The 19,629-nt window shown below is 35.4% G+C and overlaps 1 protein-coding gene across 8 annotated transcripts in view; it reads right to left on the bottom strand.

The window, feature by feature from the left end:
• Positions 1 to 1,634: 1,634 nt before the first annotated feature.
• EFR3A (EFR3 homolog A) overlaps positions 1,635 to 19,629 on the bottom strand; it is a 70,298-nt gene continuing 52,303 nt past the window's right edge. For 5 of the 8 annotated variants that reach the window (XM_090138004.1, XM_090138005.1, XM_090138006.1 and 2 more), the window contains 9 exons: positions 17,829 to 17,990; positions 16,541 to 16,672; positions 15,979 to 16,046; positions 14,462 to 14,589; positions 9,188 to 9,276; positions 7,801 to 7,849; positions 6,676 to 6,779; positions 6,023 to 6,072; positions 1,635 to 2,831 (listed from right to left, as the gene is read on the bottom strand). In XM_090138004.1, coding sequence (XP_089994130.1) covers positions 2,636 to 2,831; positions 6,023 to 6,072; positions 6,676 to 6,779; positions 7,801 to 7,849; positions 9,188 to 9,276; positions 14,462 to 14,589; positions 15,979 to 16,046; positions 16,541 to 16,672; positions 17,829 to 17,990 — 978 coding nt within the window. In that variant the 3' untranslated portion in view covers positions 1,635 to 2,635. Of the gene's footprint in view, positions 4,645 to 6,022; positions 6,073 to 6,675; positions 6,780 to 7,800; positions 7,850 to 9,187; positions 9,277 to 14,461; positions 14,590 to 15,978; positions 16,047 to 16,540; positions 16,673 to 17,828; positions 17,991 to 19,629 lie in introns of all 8 variants that reach the window. The other 3 variants (XM_031591236.2, XM_090138007.1, XM_090138008.1) reach the window with 2 other exon arrangements.

Raw genomic sequence — 19,629 nt, 5'->3', positions numbered from 1 at the left:
TTTTATGATTCTATGAAATCATGTTTGATTGTTTGATCCCACGCACCCAGAAACAAATCAATTATTTATTTGAGAACCAAATTGAACTTGCATCACTTTGTCCTGGAATTAGGGAGGCTTCTGAAAGTTCTTACACTTAATGCTTCAGTCTTCTCAACATAAACAGACTTTATTAATGGAAAATACATGCAAGAGCAAAGAGAAAATTCTATAAAACATTTCTATGGAGATTAAAAGCTTCCCAAATTTCCTCCCTTTACAACCTCCCCATTGAACAAAAAATGTCCACTAACATTTCTTTGAACAAAAAGCATTGCTATAAACTGTCCTACTGATTTGGCTGTTCCTAGAAGTCTAAATTTCTTGTTTATAATCCTGCTTTAAAGATTTTAACTTTGTCATAAAAGTATTCATTACAGATTCATGACTGCAACCTAATGCTGGATAGAGAAGTGCTACCTATGACCTCCATTTCATGAAGTACTTAACTGGATCATTTAACTTGGATGCAATGCAAGCTGACACAATGGCAACAGCAAATTAAAACATAAAGGAATGTTCTTTGACATTAACACAATTAGAAGTAATCAGCACATTAAACCTGTGGTTTGTGATATTCCCCCCTCAGGACATTTCAGGGCAAAATGTACAAAGGATGAAAGCAGTGCTCATCCATTGCCCAGTGCTGAGGATGTAATTTGAGTTAAGCTGATACTGTTACTCATTCCACAGCTGGAACTGTTCAGGTATCAACCTGTTATTATAGTGATAGGAGACTACTCTGTACTTTACAGCAGTTAGAAATAAAAATGATAATGAAAAAGATCAGATAGCTAATTAGTTGAAGAAAATACGGCCTTTAAACAAGTGAATGAAGTGCACCACTGCTTAATAAAAGCACAGCTCATCTCTCTGATTAATGAAAGCAGTGCTGCTGCTTTGAAGCTTGCATTTAAAATACACTCTTAAAAGAAAAAAACACAAAAATTGTTTCTGCTAATTATTAGAAGATAGTACTACAATCACGGTAATGCATCAACACAAGCATATATTTGCTCAGAAAAGCCTATATTCATTCACATACTCTAATTTCAGATATAAAAATGGATCATTTGAGTCACAGAATGGCTTTGGCAGGAAGGGACTTTAAAGATCATTGAGCTCCAATCCCCCTGTTGTGGGCATGGTTACCAGCTACTAGATCAGGCTGCTCAGGGTCCCATTCAACCTGCCCACTAAGCTGCATTCATTCTCAGATATGAGCAATAAAATAAATAATAAAAAAAGGATTAACAGAACAAAATGAGGGAGAAATCTATTGCAGCTTTTTTTTTTTTTCTCCTTCCTTCTAATTGCTAGTCTAGGAGTATTTCCTACTTCATTAGATACTGATCTATTTATTTCAATTTTCTAGCTTTTTTTCTTTTAATTTTATTGTTACTTCCTCAAATTTTGGTGGACTTCACCACAGTAGTTGTTCAACAGTAACTAAAAGTATTGGTTTAATAATGCTGCAATGCTTTATGTTTGCAAGAAAAAGGTGCATAAAATAAGGTTTAACTTAAATGTCAAAAAGTCACTAACATTTTAATTGAAAACACTAAAAATCACATGACACCTTAGAGAAGGTTTATTTTAAATTCTGATTTTATTGCTTAAATATAGATTGCACAGTGTGTTCTTACATTTATTGAACTGGTTCATTACATACAGTACAGAATACATGACCATCAGAACAAAAGACAAAATAGCCATACTCTGATTTTGGACAACAGGCTATTTCTGTCTTTTGAAACATACAGGGATTGTATTTACTTCAAAAGTGACCTGCTACCAAAAAATCCTAAAAATGACATAATGGGAAAGGAAACACAAAGCAAAAGCTGGAATACGTTTAAACAGCTGGATACAAGTGTATAAACATTGTGACAGCACTGGATGTATTGCAGATAACAGAGCCAGTATGCATATGGAGCTTTAAAGTTCTGCAGCTTGTCTTAAGAACTTAAAGACATGAAACAAGCAATTTTAAACTGTAAAACAGTATCCTTAATTCACTTGGTTTCATTCATTATCTTCATATTACAACAATTACAAAACAATACATTTTACAGTGACTCATATTCCAGCTGTCAAAAATGGCCAATGTGAACCAACTACCAACTCAGAGACTTGCTGCATTTCCAGATAGTAAGAAACTGAATATCGTGTGAACACAGTGTTAAAAGCTCTTCAAACCCTTCACAACACCTGCACAACACTTGCATTTCCCACAGAAAGCTAGTTGGAACTTCAAAAACATGGAAACCTACAGGATCCCATAAATGAAAAATACCATAAACAGAATAGAAAATGAACTGCTGAATTTACTTTTCACATGCAGCATTCATGCAACAGAATTCAGTCACTGAAACAATCCTGTATTTACAGCACAGTCTGCATACTGCAAGAGTGCAAACAGAAGTACATTCTTTATTTCATATTCTTTAGACTCCTTATTTTCTTTTTTGTACAAAAGTGCACAGTGTTATCCTTAAAAAAATGACAGAGTGGATAAGTGTTTTACATTTTATCCATAGGTTAGATTTACTCTTTAAAAAATTACACTCTTTATATAGGCCAAAAAACTACTGACTTACATTTTAAAAAAACCCAACAAAACAAACAAGGAAAACCAAAAAGTGAAACTATAAGCTATAGTGGTAACGAAGTCTATTATGTAGACTGTGGTCTGATCAGGCTGATAAGCTGCAGCAGTAAAAATCACAACGGAATGCTGTAGATAAGGGGCTGTTTCGTCATCCACTAACAGCTGTGATTTCACTGTTAAACTGAAAAGAAGGTCTCAATTACCTTTTGAGTTTTGTGAATGCTTTCTGAAATTCTCAGCATGTTATCTCATAGGTTTAAGTAGCTGAAATTTCTCTCATGTTGTGTGCCATCGGGTTTTTAAAAGTAGCCTAGTGGAATACATGCTGTAGTTCAGTTCAAATAACTAACAGTCTGTTTTACAGTGGGTTTGTAAATGTCCCAAAGTTAGCAATTTAGTACCCTGCCCATCAGAGAGCAACCATTTGGCTCTTAGAATTATGCAATCACAGATTAATTCTGATTGGGACTTTTGAATGTCATCTCCACATGCCCCTACTCAAAGCAGGGTAACTGAAGTTAATCACTTTGTTCATGGCCTGTGTTCACTGTTTATATATACTGCAGGCTACCTTAAGTGTCTTGCATTTAATACAGACATTTTTGTGCTGGTTCAGATTCAGATAGACCAAGGGACTTCAACTTTACAATTCATGGCAACAACTATAGTTGTTTTGTTTTGCCTGCAGAATTTAGTGAGTCAAAAACAGCCTTGACAGTTATCAACAAAAGCTGAGGGATCTACTGGATTGGTTTTACTTTATTTTCATTTCAATAGTACACTCAGATACATAAACCTATGAAAGTAGCACATTTTCCTTATTTCTACAAAGATTTGCAAAATGAAACAAAAATGAACAAACATACACATCTCTAAAAAATGCTTTTGCTTTAAAACACATTTAATAAACTCTTGGTCTTTAAATGGTTTCACTCAGCTTTCTTTCAACTTCTAAAACATCACTAAAAAGCTGTAATAAACGACAGAGAAATACCTCAGAATATAATTGTAATCTCTGCATTTATGACTTAAAATGCCCTCAGTTTATTTTCTCCTATACTAAATATACTTCTCATGTATTTATACTAAAGCAGACAGAGTAAAATAGTACTGCATTTTTAAAAGTACAGTCTGTAAACTATACACTTTAAGATGTGAAAAATATTGCACAATTCAGTGTTTCAAGAGATTTCTCCTGTCTTTATGCAAAGCAGTAATTTTCACAGCAAGAAACACAGCATATATACTAGTTGTATATATCTAAAAGCATATTGTATGATGCATCAGAAATACTTAACAAGTGTCCATTCATCCATTTACCATACTTGAACACATGTAAGGTATTGTGTTTTGTTGTTCTGCTTTTTTTCTCCATATATTACAAAAAGGACAAGTTAATCAACTGCAACAGCAGGAACAAAAGGGAGTTAGGCCAGCACTCCACTGTTACATATAATATGATTTTCTTTCAATATATGACTCAGGCAGAAAAGAAAAAAATAAGGAAAAAGCATCTATCAGGTCCCTCAATTAAAAAGAATTAACATATTAAAGCAACTTACAAATTAAAGGAATTTACAGAAAGACTAACTGATAGAGTAATTGAATTAATATATGTGAAAAAACAAGTTTTATATATGACACTTACGTGTACGTACTCATACATGAAAATGAAAAATGTGATAAATGAAAACCTAACTTCAAAAGGAAAACCAGACTTACAAAAACTGAACAGATTCAAGATTTTGGCTAAAGTAATCTGGTTTTGGCTTGTGTTCATCACTATTTTAAAATTAGCTAGAAAGAAAAACAATAAAATTTGAGAACTCATCTTGTTCTTTCTATTGTACTCTACTCTAAATAATGTCCAGCAGACTTCAGAAGACACTTAATACACACAAAGATCTGGAAACTTCATCTCATAGACTGGAACAGATTGGTAATGAGCATGTCCAGCAGTAATCGTCATCGTTCCTGAGGGGCTAGGTGGAGGTCTGTGTAAGAAGAATGATCATTATCACTTATAATAATACTGATAGCATTTTTTTTTAACCTAATAGTTGAGAGAAAAGTCAACTACTGTTTTGTTCTCCTTCACAGCCAGTGTTTTATCCTGATCCTGTCTTAAATTTTTTATCAAGGTTCTTTTCTAAATCAACAAATCACTGATTTGTTATAGCATTATGAAAAGTACACCTTGGTGTACTCATAGACAGTCGGCTGAATATGAGCCAGCAGTGTGCCCAGGTGGCCAAGAAGGCCAATGGCATCCACAGCACAAGAATGCTGTGATGAGGAGGACTAGGAAAGTAATCCTGCCCCTGTACTCAGCATTGGTGAGGCCTCACCTCGAGTACTGTGTTCAGTTTTGGGCATCTCAGTACAGAAAGGACATGGAGGTGCTGGAGCAGGTCCAGAGAAGGGCAACAAGGCTTGTGAAGGGCTTGGAGAATATGGCCTACGAGGAGAGACTGAAGGAACTGGGGATGTTCAGTCTGGGAAAAAGGAGGCAAAGGGAGACCTTACTGCTCTCTTCCAATAGCTGAAGGGTGCTTACAGTGAGAGCGGGGTTAGTCTCTTCTCACTGGTAACAGCTGACAGGATGAGAGGAAATGGCCTTAAGTTGTGCCAGGGTAAGCTTAGGTTGGATGTCAGGAAACACTTCTTTATAGAAAGGCTTGTTAAGTGCTGCAATAGGCTCCCCAGGGAGGTGGTTGAGTCACCATCCCTGGATGTGTTTAAAAACCGTTTGGATGTGGTGCTCAGGGACATGATTTAGTGAAGGGTTGTTAGTTAGGGTAGTATGGTTAGGTCATAGTTGGACTTGATGATTTTTAAGGTCTTTTCCAACCTGAGCGATTCTATGAAAATGCATTTTATTACTTATATTATTTACACTGCACAACAGATGTGCAAGAACTCGCAATAACACTGTTCTGTATGATTTTTGTACTATTTTGGTTGTTCAATTTCTAAATTTCTCAAACAGATTGGGAAGAAAGCACTGGGAAGATAATCATATTCCTTGATATTACTGATATACATATAAATAAAAACACAAACATTTTTAACTTTTAAAATGTAACATCATAACATAAATGCTCTTAACATCTCCACAACATGGGCCAGTTATGCTCTTTTTGATAAAACTCTTGAAAAATTCAAATGAACAATTAAAAATTGGCAGAGTTAGAAGAGTTTCTTGGTGTTCTTCACTACATAAAGGACTCAATAACAAGAATATCAAAGTAACTTTCAGTTATTTTCTGCCTATTACACATGTTTAGAACACTATGACATTACTGCTTGAAAGTAGTCACAATTGCTTTAAAACTCAGTTTTAATTCACAATATTCTTGCATGAAGTCTTACCGAATAGTGAGTTCCAGTATCTGGGCAAGTCTATCATGAAGCAAGTTTGCCTGGAAAAAAAAAAAAAAAAAAAAAAAAAATTAATTACCGAATCTTGAGTAGAGTGAAAATGAACATGTCAGGCTACACATTGTATTGCACATTTGTACCCGGCAAATCTAGGAAGCACTTCCTGTTTAATTTCCCACTGCTGCAGGGATTTTGAGCCTTGAAGAGGCACGTGAAATTAGGTGAGCCTACCTTAAAGCACAAGGCAAACTCTGTTGTTGAAGGTAGAAGTTACACATTTAATTATAAAAAAAAATATATCACGAGGTAAACACTGTTCTGCTTATCCCAGAAGGAAATAAGGATGGATAAAGAATCCAGATTTCAAAGATAGTAAAGATAACATTAAGCTCAAGAGTGAATAAGATTTCCATTCCTTTTAAAATAGTGTAGAAGCAACAAAAAACACATTTTAAATAACTGGAACTTCCCAGTACAGATAATTGATATTACAGAGACAATAGCTGAAGACAAACAGCTGAATACTATACTTCAATAGCAACAGCAGCAGAAACATAGAAACACAGAGCACCCTTAGCCAGCACACCTCTATTAATGCTTGTCCTAGCATCTTCAATAGCACATAACATATTTCAGAAACTTACTTTGGTTTCACATTGTGCTGCGATTTCTTCAAATGGTGCTTTTTGGAACTTCTCAATCACAAGACGCCTTTTTTCTTTTTCCTGTTCTTCGAGTCCATTGTTATCTTTAAAAAAAAAAATGAAAAAAATAAAGGCAAGTGTAATTTTGTCCATCAAGTATGAGCGATTTGAACCTCTAAGCGTTTTGTCTTCTTTTACACTGTATTTCTAACTTTCAAACATGCACTGGAAAAGCAAACAAGCAGCCACATCCAAGCACATTGTCACTGCTTCTAAAGCAAAATGCTGATACAATTTCAGGGAACTCATTTGAGGATGCCAGTTTTACCCTTTCTTACTATGTGCTTTAACCACCAGCCAAGGCTTCCTATTGTTTCATCATCTGCTCTCAAGACTCCACTTCTGCACTGCACTGCACTGCATTCAAGTCTCTTCCTTCAAGAGAAGAGGGCAATATCTGCCCTCCCAGCATCATGCAGACAGCTGGGAAGGATTTATTTTTAAACAGAATTTGGAATGCAGGCCAAGTGAACCTACAAGCAGCTGGAACTTTTCAGCATCTAACAAATTTATGTACTTCAGCAATTGGTTAGTTTTGGAAAACTATCAGACTGAATTATTGTTTAAAATGATACTTTATCTATTGTTTAAAATGTCAACGTTCAATCCACACTTTTGACAGAAGTTTGGTAGGCTGGACTGTATTAGTAACTACTCAAACAGTTCTATTATTTCTTAACTCTATGAGTTCTACTAGCTGAGTGTTCTTGACATCTGCAATCGTATCTTACAGTCCATTTCCTGAATGCACTGAAAACTTTGAAAATCTCACAACTGAAAAATCTCATTATTTCTAGCTAGGCCTGAAAGGGCAAATCCCATAGAAAAGCAAATGCAGTTTGCATACAGTTTCACTCAGTCACATGAGTTTCAAATAATGAATTCAAAATTATCAAGATCTTATTTCAGAAATTTAGAAATAAATGGCTGAAACTTTAAATCAGCTGACTTGCTGATAAAAACAAATGTAATATTTTAATTATGCCATTCAGACAACAAATTTTCTCTAGTAATTCCACAGTAACTCATAACTACACTATTAAATATAATTGTGATAAATCTTACCAATTGCTTTCTTCAAAGCTTCAAAGGTGATTTCTTCTGTATTATCAATCTAAAGACAAAGGTTAAAAAAAAAAAAAAAATCCCTTAAACCTCATGCAGCACAAACTTCTAAAAGCTATGGAACAGGACAAGCACTGAAGGACAAAAGATCCACATTATTTTTTCACCATATAAAGTTACTAATGGTTTTACCTGGTGTTTCTATAGCAAATAGACCTCTAATTCTCTATTGCTAGTGTTATTTTTCTACGTTCAGAACTGATGCTTGCCAACTTTGCCTACAAATATTGGAAAAACAAAAGCTGACCAGTTTTGTTCTCATTACTACCCTGTTTTTATTCACAAACAACAGATTAAAATAATCACTCAGGCTGAAGTTTTCAAGAATCTTTCCCAAGAATGACTGAGAAAAATTTTGGTGAATAAAAAAAGCTTTGGAAAAGGACTTGAATTTTGGTAGAACTCTTCTTTGGGCCAGGAATAGCCTGTGGTGTTTCTATACTGATATCTCAGAGATGACTCTTAGGCTGCTCTTGAGAATAACAAAAACTGCTTCCTGAAATTAGTTGAACAATGTGATGCTAAAATAAGAGTTGGTAGTTAATTTGGTCATTTACCAACATGAATATCCACTTGTTTTCTAATTCATTAGTAATTGCTTGGGACTAAGATATTACCAAAGATGCACAAACATCCAGAGAGTTCCAGCCTACATATCTTTGTGTTTTGCTTCTTTACACATGCTCCTGTATGAGAAAGTCTTTCTTAGAGTGAAAACACTGTGGCAGTATCAGGAGAAAATGCTTGGACAAGAGACCAGTGCACAGCTGAATATGACACAGTTTCTCAGCTCATACTACATTACTACCATTCCAAACTATGCGTAAGTAGGCAGCACTCCTTTCTTATAAATATTTTAATATAATTTAAGATGAACGATCTGTATGATATCAAAAAGTTACTTCACTCAGCTCTAATAATTGCAGTAATCTTGCTTAAATTTCAGAATGTTTTGCTTGTTTCTCATCTTATATCTTTTTTCTATATCTTTATTAAAGCAGTATACGAAGAAAAGAACACAATAGGTAATCCGAAAAGAAGCTGTCCCTGGTCATTGTGGAGGAGTTGGACAACATGACCTTTAAAGGTGCCTTCCAATTCAAAGAATTTTATGACACTGAGATATTTTCATAGAACATCAGAATGTTTGACAACACGCTTCTGTACTTGCAGTGAAAATAAGTAAATAAATAAATAAAAAGAAAACAAATCATTTAACATCGCTAAAATTATCAAACTTTAGAATTTCTGATAAAACATAATTTGGAGGTTGTTCCTCCCTCCAGCATCAAATATGGTTCCTTAACATATCTTGTCATTATCATACCTTATCCTCTGTGCTGTTGCCAGGTAGAATATCCACCTGAATGGATACTGTGTCCACAATGCTTTTCCTCCTGGAGAGTCTGTCCTCATCTAGAAAAAAAACCCCAAAACAAACACTCTAAATCAATGCATAACAACTGAAAGACAAATAATCAAGTTTCTACACATCGGATGCAGTTTTGTTTCTATATGCTATTTAATAACCCTAGACCATCATCTTTATCATTTGCATTACTGTGAAAAAAGATCAGTTTCCTGTTTAATTATTCAGTCAGAACAGGAAGAAAAATAACCTCTTAATTGTACCTTTTCCCTCCCAATCTAAATCCTGCGAATTTTCTCTTGAAAGTCCACAACTTAAAAACAAATACAAACCAAAAACAGTAAAAAAAGAGATCTTATTCAACTGCATAATAAATAGCATAACACACGATGATACACTATACTGCTGCAGAGACACTTATAAAGCCAATAAAAGCCTTTTTTTCTTGGCTGTGAAAACTAAATGTTAAGGTTTTAAGGTATTCTGAAATGGAAAAGGGTTTATTGGAGGATGGCTCACTAACAGAGACAATAAACATTTCTCAATGGAAATGAAAAACAAACCTTCCTTCTTTTTGTTGCTACAATTATCATATTCAGCAAGTCTAAAATTCATTTGGTGAAAAAAAAAAATTCTCTGCTTTTTAATTTCTAGAAACATTCAGTAAGTCACTCTGATAATTTTTTAAAGCAACTGCAGATCAACTACGCAGATACTAAAAGGAACATAATTTCATTAACGTGGAAGATTATGATCAAGTGATCCATCATTACATAGATTTCCCTTTTCTGACTTCATTCCTGAAGCCTGACATGAAGTAATCATTTCTCACTTTTGACACATTAACGTAAGACAAGAAGAAACAAATATAGATTTAAAGACATGCCACGAGGAACCTCTGACTAATGAAGACACGAATAACCTGACTTTCATGCACATCATTTACAAAACCACAAATTGCTATGTCACATTTTAGATTTCAGCTGAGATGATGACATTGGGAAGTGGCCCTTTTTATTTTCATTGTAGAGTCAGAAGCGCCTACATGTGCTTGATACTAAGATGAGGATAAGGAGAATAGCAGTAATATGCTCCCTCCAGATGGCAACTTATTTTGGTTCTTTGTTTAAATCACTGTGCAAAACACTTCTGCAATGCAAATATTGAGTATGATCAGATTTCAGTCCAGCAGAGCTGAATGTCCTTGGCTTTTATAAATCAAGTTTCTGAAAAGTTATATGAATGAAATGTCATTTTAAGAACAAGAGGCAGTGAATGAACAAGCTTAATGAAACACACCTGAGTTCTAGCTATCTTTGCCAGGTTCTAAGAGGCACTGATTAAGTAAAGCAGTATTCTGAAGGACTTAATTTTTAATCCCTGATGGCTAAACTGGTACACATCTGCATACACAGAGAGGAAAGCATCTCAAACCATGACAGTTAAACGCAAGACTGAGGTACATTTTGGCTGCCATCTTGCTGCCCTCTCTTGTAACTGACATGCAAACATCAGAGTGCACCTTTTTTGTGATGATTTTGGATAGAATTCATCTTTTACAGATGCCTAACTATTTTTGTCTAGCAAGTGTTCATTCTGTTCTAACATGAAGGTATTACGTGGGCAAAAAAATTTATAATTTGCAATGTTTCTGTTAGGTTTTAATGATGTGAGATTAATCTCCACACATAAAAGATACTAGGGACAAAATAGCAGACCCCAAGAACCCCTTGGGCTAGAGGTGACACTCACCCAGAGGGGTGAAGGAAGGGCTCTGAGGTCACGTCATTGACAAAGTAGGAAGTCACTGCTTGGGACATGAAGCACAATGTGAGATGCTGGTGAAAAGGATCTTAGGACTGCACAAAACTTTGTGGGATTTCTATGGCAAGAACCAAGGGCGGGGAGAAAGAGGACTGAGATAGTGTGGGGAGGAACAAGCATGAGAAAACAGAGGAAAAAGGGGATAAGGTCATCAATCTCATGTATACAGGATGTTGTTCCACATGCACATCTGGCCATACTGAGCCTTATCAGCGCAATCTGTTCTGTCTTCCCACTCCATTGCTAACTCCTCCTGGTTGAACAACACTCTTCTCTTTGTATAGGTGTACTTCGAGGTCTGAGTACAGCAAGTGGAATGAGGGCACACAACATCAGTGCGTAACCACAAGGGAACATCAAGCCAGGCAGCTCAATATTGACCTCCGTAAGCAAATGCAAGTATGTCTCTTTGTCTTGATGGACAGGCATCTGGAGGAATTGCCTACCAGAGGGACCAAGAGGTCCAGGCCAACTGCTATACACACTATGGAGCCTAGGGATTAGTGGAAATCAGTATGTGTGTTGTTGGGCACAAAGGAGATCTGCACCAGCAGCTGGACTGGGCCTTTAGACACTGGGGCACACATCCAGATGCCAGTTACTGGGGAGACTGGGAAGCAGGATCCAATGGTGGCTGGACAGTGTCTAAGCCCAGTTACTGGAGAGATCCACACAGGATCACAGAACCAAACTTTGGAAAAGACCTCTAAGATCATGTAGTCCAAACATCAACCCACCCCTGCCTTGCTCACTAAATCATGTCCTCAGGGCCCTATCTAAGCATTTATTGACTCTACCACCACCCTGGGCAGGTGCTGTTGCATCCTAAGCAATTGGCCTAAAAAATACGTTTCCCTCAAGATGCAATTTGATGTAATTTACAGTTGTATGATGTTCAAGAAATAGACTACATTTCAACTTTATAGATACTAATTTGGTAAGAATTTGAGAGGAAAAAAAATGACTTCACCTGGAGATTCATTTATGTTTGCAGAGGAACACAAAAGGACAAAATGTTTACAGGAATCAAGTTTTCAGGATAAACAAAGTGCTAAAATCCCTATCCATCATCCTTTTCACTGAACTGATTAAGACATCTCATTTTCTCACAGACCGCTGTCTAAAATGACAGCATTATGCTAGGAATGAAACAAATCTTCCTAGTTAAGTGTTAAGTCCCTTTCCACATGCCCAGCAGAAGTGTAGTAGAATGCCTGCATGAGGAATATAAACAAACTGTGCACCTAGAGACAGAATTTACTTTTTATTTCTCATTTACAAAACAGAATCTACCCTACGCTCAACTCCTGTGTTTACAATTCAACATACTACTGGGAAAGACTAAAAATACTGAAGCATAAAAATATGTGGTGAAATCTCCATTTAACTTGATATTGTTCAAGTAGAAATTAAATTGAATTAAAAAGAATTTCTTACAAATTGAAATAAATAACTGAATGAAAGTGGTTAAGTTAGCAACGCATTCACTCACCCTTGTATTTCATTAGAAAATACCCTCAGCTTTATAATAATCTATCACAGAAAGAATCCTCATCATTCTGTGAGCTGCTGACACTTTCTTTCAACTTTCAACTAAGTTCACTCAAAGAGGTAATTGGCACTACCACAAAAATGACACCTATGGCCTACCACAAGTTAAGGGAAAGAAAATTGGCAGCTACCATAATTTAGAGTTCTAAATTGAAAAATAACACAAAAGGCAAACCTTGCAGCTTCACATAGGCATACTAGGAAGGATATAAGCAAAAAAACCCAGAAGGACACACTAAATGCTAAGCAATTTCTGGCCTATTTGTCTAAAAGCCTTCTAGAAGCATTTTTTTCTTTTGACAGGGCACATCCTATCAGTGCACACCACAGCTAGCAGGAGAGCAGGATGACCTACTACTCATTTTTACCTTTTGACTTGTGTCTGCATTTGTGATATTTTCTGCCTAGTGAAAATAGAACTTAATTAATATATATACGCATATGGAGAAAAATAGTTAAGCGTGCATTTAAACACTGGCTTTCCCTCCCACCAAACAAAGAAGAGAGTATGTCTTTCAAACTGATAAGAAAGTCAAAAAGTTATGTATTTCGAACTGATAAGAAAAACTGACAGAAAAGCAGTGAGAGGATTTTATCTCTGTACGTTATTAAACATAACATCATTAAAATTTACCACTAAGCATGACCTTTTTCTCATTGCTCAAAAAGCTGTTAAGCGGGTGTTTCTTCCACCTGAGCTCACTTAACCTTGTTGGTGTTAGAACTGTCAACGTTGTTGTTCCTGTGTAAGAATGTATTTTAGGAAGGTTCCAAGAAAACTCTAGGAAAGTCATTTAGACACAAATGCATCTCATGTTATAGAAGAGGCTTAACACAATTTTCCCATCAGGCCATCTATCTTTCTCATTCCATTCTCAGTCAAAAGACAGTAAAAATTTGAAAACATAACATGTCATTATTTGTTACAAACTTTTCTGCAGATAATAAAATATAATGTTAACTGTTGTTTGGATGCCAGGAGAAATGATCTATCAAATAAAGCAACATTTCTCTTTTTTAGGAAAAAAAAAAATCCAGTTTGCTCACAGCAAGACCACAGTCGTTCTCATTCCCTCCCTAGCTATCCAAAAAGTTTAATCAAGTGTGTCATTGTCTTTGAACACAACTGAACCATTCTGCAGGCGTGACAGACAGGATATTCACTCTCCGTATGTACTCTTTACTTTCAATGTAAGGTACAATATAGAGGAATCACAATTTCTTGCTAGGAACTTTGATTTTGCAAAAAGTTTATGCTTCAGACTGATAAGTCCCACAGTCCCATTACAGTAACAAGTAGTTATATAAAGCAAAAAAGACCATGTATTGTTAGTAAAAAATAATAAAAAAAACACCCTCTTAAAACAATTTCTGTACATTTCTTAACAGGATGTTGAAAAATATCAAGAACAGAAAGCCAAGAATGTCACATACTATATAGTCATTAGCACAATATTTATATATAATGGGTAGGTAGTATGAACTTCCACCAATTTTCCTTGGGCATACTTCGTTTTAATCATATTTCCTGACACTACGTTAGCAATGGAGACAAACATAACATTTTTATTAATGTTTATTAAATTAACAACTGCTCATTCTTTATAAAGATGTGAAGCAGGCTCAAGAACTTTGTGCCTCACCTCCTGAATTTAAGGAAAAAAATCATGAAAAGGACAAAAAGTGAGAACATCACAGCAATAACAGAGCTGTTCATCAGAAAGAAAGAATCTTCAAAAATTGTACTGATTAAACTTCGTTGTCAAACAGTCACACTACATTTCATTGGATGTGCTGACAGACAACACCTTAAGAAAGCATTATCAATAACCAGTACTTAGCAATTTTACAACTTACCTGTTACCTGGGGTACATATGGAACGGACAATCTTTCCACACTGTATCCACTGCCGCCTAATGATTCTGCAATCTTGTTTGTCAAGAAAAATAAATTTTTTTCATGCTTCTCTAATGATTTTGGGAGGCTGTTAAAATATACATTTGAAGTTATTATCAAGCTATACACCTAGTTATTATCTCTGTTATCTAATAAAGATTGGGTAATCGAGTAAACTATTACACTGTAGGCAAGCAACCAAAAAACGGCCAATAGTGATGATGTGATAGAAAGAAAACGTAATCAGTTATATATGAATTGACATAATCTCTGGAGTAAGTACAAAATACAACTCTGCAATATTTTAAATTACTTAACACTTCTGGGTTATCTGAAATACATTTCTCAACTACTCCTCAACATCTCGAGAGAGTATGGCCTCTGGTAAATATAGAAACCTCAGTAAATAAATGGAGATTATTTATCATTTGTCAGCAACGTGCCCTCTGCCACAAAGAAGGCAAATGGTATCCTGGGTTGCAATAAGAGGCTATAGCAATGCCAAAAGGTTGCAGGAGGTGATACTTCCCCTCGACTAAGAGCCACACCTGGAGTACCATGTCCAGTGCTGGGTTCCCCAGTAAAAAAGAGACTGGAGAGCTTTGGAGGAAAAACAACAGCAACAACAAGAATCATCAAATAGCTTGGGTTAGAAGGGACTTCAAAGACCATCCAGTTCTAGCCTCCTTAAATCAAATTGCCCAGGGCCCCATTCAACGTGCCGTGAATTTGCAGGGATGGGGAATTCATGACTTCTTTGGGCAGCAACCTGTTCCAGTGCCTCACCAGCCTTCCAGTAAAACATATCCACCTAATATCTAGTCTAAATCTCCCCTCTTTTTGTTTAAGATCATTATTCCACTGACTGGAGCTCCCCTCCTATGAGAAACAGTGGAGAGAGCCGAAACTCTTCAGCCTGGAAAAGGCACAGGGAGGAAAGTGTATGAATAACTGAAGGGAGGGTGCAAAGACAGCAGAGCCAGACTCTTTTCAGTGGTACCCAGTGCAAGGAAAAGAGGCAATGGGCATAAACTGAAACACAGAACGAACATTTATTTACCGTGAGAGTGACCAAGCATGGACACAGGCTACCCAGAGAGGTTGAGTATCTCCAAGCAAGGATAAAATCAAACTTGGAGGTGGTCTTCGGCAGAGTTCAGTAGCTGGTACTGCCTGAATGGGACTAGATGATCTGCAGAGATCCCTTCCAACTTTACCCATTCTGTGATTCTGGAAATGCATTTTGCTGTGTTGACCCTTACACCATATTACGCAGACAAAAGTATATCTGACTACAATTTAAAAAGTGTCAAAAAATCCAATTCCTTTTATATAGCCCTCTAATGCTTGGTTTTCTTCTGTCTACCCAGTACACTACTTAACCTCTTACTGTTTACATTCACAAGACACTTCAATGATGTGCAGCAGTAAAAGAGAAATTATACTGTTCATCAATTACTATTCTATATCTACTTACTTGCATTTGTCCTTGAAAATGGTTTCTGGCAGAAAATATGATGCTTCCAGACTTCTAGTTTCAATGACCTGAAAAAAGAAAAGGCAAACAGCATGGAGTATTTTCAATACCTATTGCACTCAATGACTAGAATGCCTTAAAGAAATATACTCTAGCAGATTGTCAGTCCTTCATTAATATGTATCTCATAAAAAACAAGCCCTTCACAGTTTCTTTTAGCCAGAGAAAGATACCGTGGCGCCCACTCTTTTAAATAAAAATTCTGGTTTTCATGGTCTTGCTTATGTCAAAACTGTTTATCAAAGCCAGTAAGGCTATGAAGTCTTACATCAGACATGATTTAGACCTTTATCTATGGTAACACGCACAAAATAAAACTAGTATAGGAGAGAATAATTTTTTGCATAAGAGCCAGCAAACAAAGCAGATGATAACAAGGAGATAGAGACAAGAAACAACAATGGCAGACATAAATACAAGAAGTCAAGAATGCAAGCAATTACTTAAAATAATTTATTTACTCATTATGTATACTATACCAAATGATTGATTACTTAATTACCTTGCTGACATGCTGACAGAAGGCAGGGACTGCAATCATCTGACTCAGAAAGTTTAGATACGCTGCAACCAATGCCATGACACCACAACGATTGAACATTGGTAGATTATCCTCATTGATGATGGCAACATCCTGAAATATAAAGGACAGCAATTATATTCTCCAAAGTTGACACGTTGTCTCAAACATCCAGAAGTCAGCAGTAGTAGTAATTATCATACATCAGCTAACATTACTATGTGATATGACGTGGAATTTAATATCTTTCCCCTTACCCTAGTCTTTCAGCTCACTCCGAGTTAGGTAAACATTATTCTGAAACAGAAGAGTTTGTAGGATGCAACTCCTCTGAAAATTAAATCAACTCAACTTTCTCAAAAAGAGTCTATAAGGTAGTAGCTAGTAGCCTTTCTGCCTTAACAATTTCCACTTGTGGATCAGGAAAATTATGAACAGTACTTTAAAAATTACTCTTCTGAGTCACAGATACAATATCATAAAGGGAATTACCTAATGCTTATTAGCATTGCTATTATTTTTTAGATTGTATTATTTCTTCTCTAGTAAAACTCCTAACAAGATTTTCATCAAGTGAGGATATGGTTCAGTGATAAATTTTAAAATTAAGGCTGCACTCTGCATTTCAGAAGTTTCAGAATGTGGACACACATAAGAAAACAAGGCTAGTCACAGACAGTGAACTGAGAACACAGTACAAAATCTTGTAAAAATTTTCTTGGCACATACTAGCAATTTTTTTTTTTTTTTTTTTTTTGAATGCTCTAATTATAGCACAGATGAAGTCACTAAGATTCAGTTTCACTGAAGACTGAATAACATAAGAGAAATGTTAAAGAATAAAGCTTCTCAAGACTGATGTAATTTTAGCATAGTAAGATTAAATAACCTGATTTGACAAAAGATCAAGCAGTCAACCAAAGGCTTTATTCCAGGGCAAGGACTCTCAAAAAATTTAACATGGAACACTGAAGCAAGATCAGAGCTTGCAAACATAACTTATCAATTTGTTAAACTACTGGTCATTTTAGGGAATGTTTCAATAGACGCATGCATCTGCTCAATTGGATAAGGAGAACACGTTGTAGAAGTTTTTAAACAAATCAGATCAGCTGAAGCTTCAACTGTTTATACATTGAGTATATTAGCTTAAAGGACTGAATTACTTGATTTCCAATTTAAATATCAATATACAAACAAAAGTATTCACATCTGACTTCACAAATATGAACTATTAACCAATGAACTCAACACTGATTCAGACTCATACCTGAAGAGCAATAGCTAATCGAATAAGATCAATAACCACTTCTTCATTAGCTAATTCAATTGTAATAAGAGCTAGAGATGTATAGAGCAGCTCAAAGTTCTTTTGGACATTGTCTTCTTCTTTACAGCCTAAGTAGATGTGTCTGTATAACTGCTGACCGTGCTGCAAAAGATAAGAAAGAAAAAAAATGAGTATTAAAATTCCAGAATAATTTAGGTTAGAAAGGGTAAATGTACTGTAGCCCAATTCCTGACTCAAAGTTTAACTCTGATTTTTAGATCAATTTGGATGGAGATTTAGCAAAAAATAAAAAATTAGAAAAAGGATATCTCAAAATATACACACATACACAAACAAGTACATGAAGATCACTAGGAAGTACATGAAGATCTACTACAAAGATAATGGCTTCATTCTAAACTGCACATGAATATTGCACTGTCAGACACTGACATAAATTTCATACTGAAGTATTCAGTATTCAGTAAGATATTGCCCATTTATGAAAAGGAGAAAATAAAAATTAGATGTTGAAACATTCATGTAATTGAGGAGCTTCAAGGATTATCTCTTGTGTAGACATCAAATTTGCGCATTAAGAAAGTCTTCCTGAGTAGCAAAGAAATAACATTTTTTTTCTAGGAGGCAGTTAGAAGATGGACAAGGCTTACATACCACTGCACATATGGAGATCTAGTGAAGAACATAGGTTATCTAATGAAAGACCCTCAAATTCAAAAGCAATTTTAGTGTCCTCCTAATGCTGTACTTAACCAAATTTTGGTAATAAAACAGTTATTTCAACACACAAACACACACACACAAACAAATACAGACACGAAGATAAAGAAGCAGGCTTTATATACAAGACACTACTAAGTACCACACCAGTATTCTTAATCTGTAGAGGATACAGGTTTATAACAGGTGACATACATAATTTTCACCATCTCTCAAAGTACTAGTTCAGCTTCAGAAGTAGGAGGGCAATTGATTTTTAATATATGCTCTTCAAGTATTCACTTGAATACTGAAGATTTTCAAAGTCTTTTTTATACTGCTAAAATCGAATTTATAGGTTCTCAAATATAAAGGTCTAACAGTGGTACGTGTTCAATTCAAAAAGGAAAAAAACAGAGCTATTATCAGAACATAAGAGCTATTATGAAATAAGCACAACAAAGGTTGGCTCTATCATGGATATGGTATATTTGGAAAATAGAAGTAATGAAATAATTCACTTCACAGTAAAGAAATGCATTATATGACAACAAATTCATTTTGTGGATTTTATAGTACATACAGAGTATTTCTAAAAGATTACAAAAATGCCCTAAGTTCAACAGTTCCCTCATTATGAGGATGGCTATCACCAGCATTCTTAAATGGCAGGAGGAAAAAAAAAGTCTCCTGGCTTTGAGAAGGTGGACAGAGATGAAAATAATTTGGTGTCCATGTCTAGATTAATTCCACCTAATTTTAAGTACTGAAATTCCTAAGTGTTATACACAATTCCCTTAGGATCTCCACATGGTCATTCAGAAGGTAACAGACTTTTAGAGAACGTTAACTAACACTCAACATCAAAAACTTCATTTGACAATAAAAGATTTCTTTCTAGTAAAATAAGTGCATCTTCTAATTCAGTTAAAAGGAATCAAAAACAAGGCAACATAGGTTAGCTGTGAAACATGAATGTATTCTCTTAGACAGCTGACAGCGATAAACATTTCTACCGATCGTTTCCACTCACTTCAGGAAGTTGTGTTTTTGTTTGCAAATATCACACAACTGTAGGGGT

This window comes from Phasianus colchicus, chromosome 3 (genome assembly GCF_987193195.1).
Source record: "Phasianus colchicus chromosome 3, bPhaCol1.hap1.1, whole genome shotgun sequence".
Classification (NCBI taxonomy): Eukaryota; Metazoa; Chordata; class Aves; order Galliformes; family Phasianidae; genus Phasianus; species Phasianus colchicus.
The sequence above is the reverse complement of the archived record's forward strand: the minus strand, read 5'-3'. Positions and strand labels throughout refer to the sequence as shown.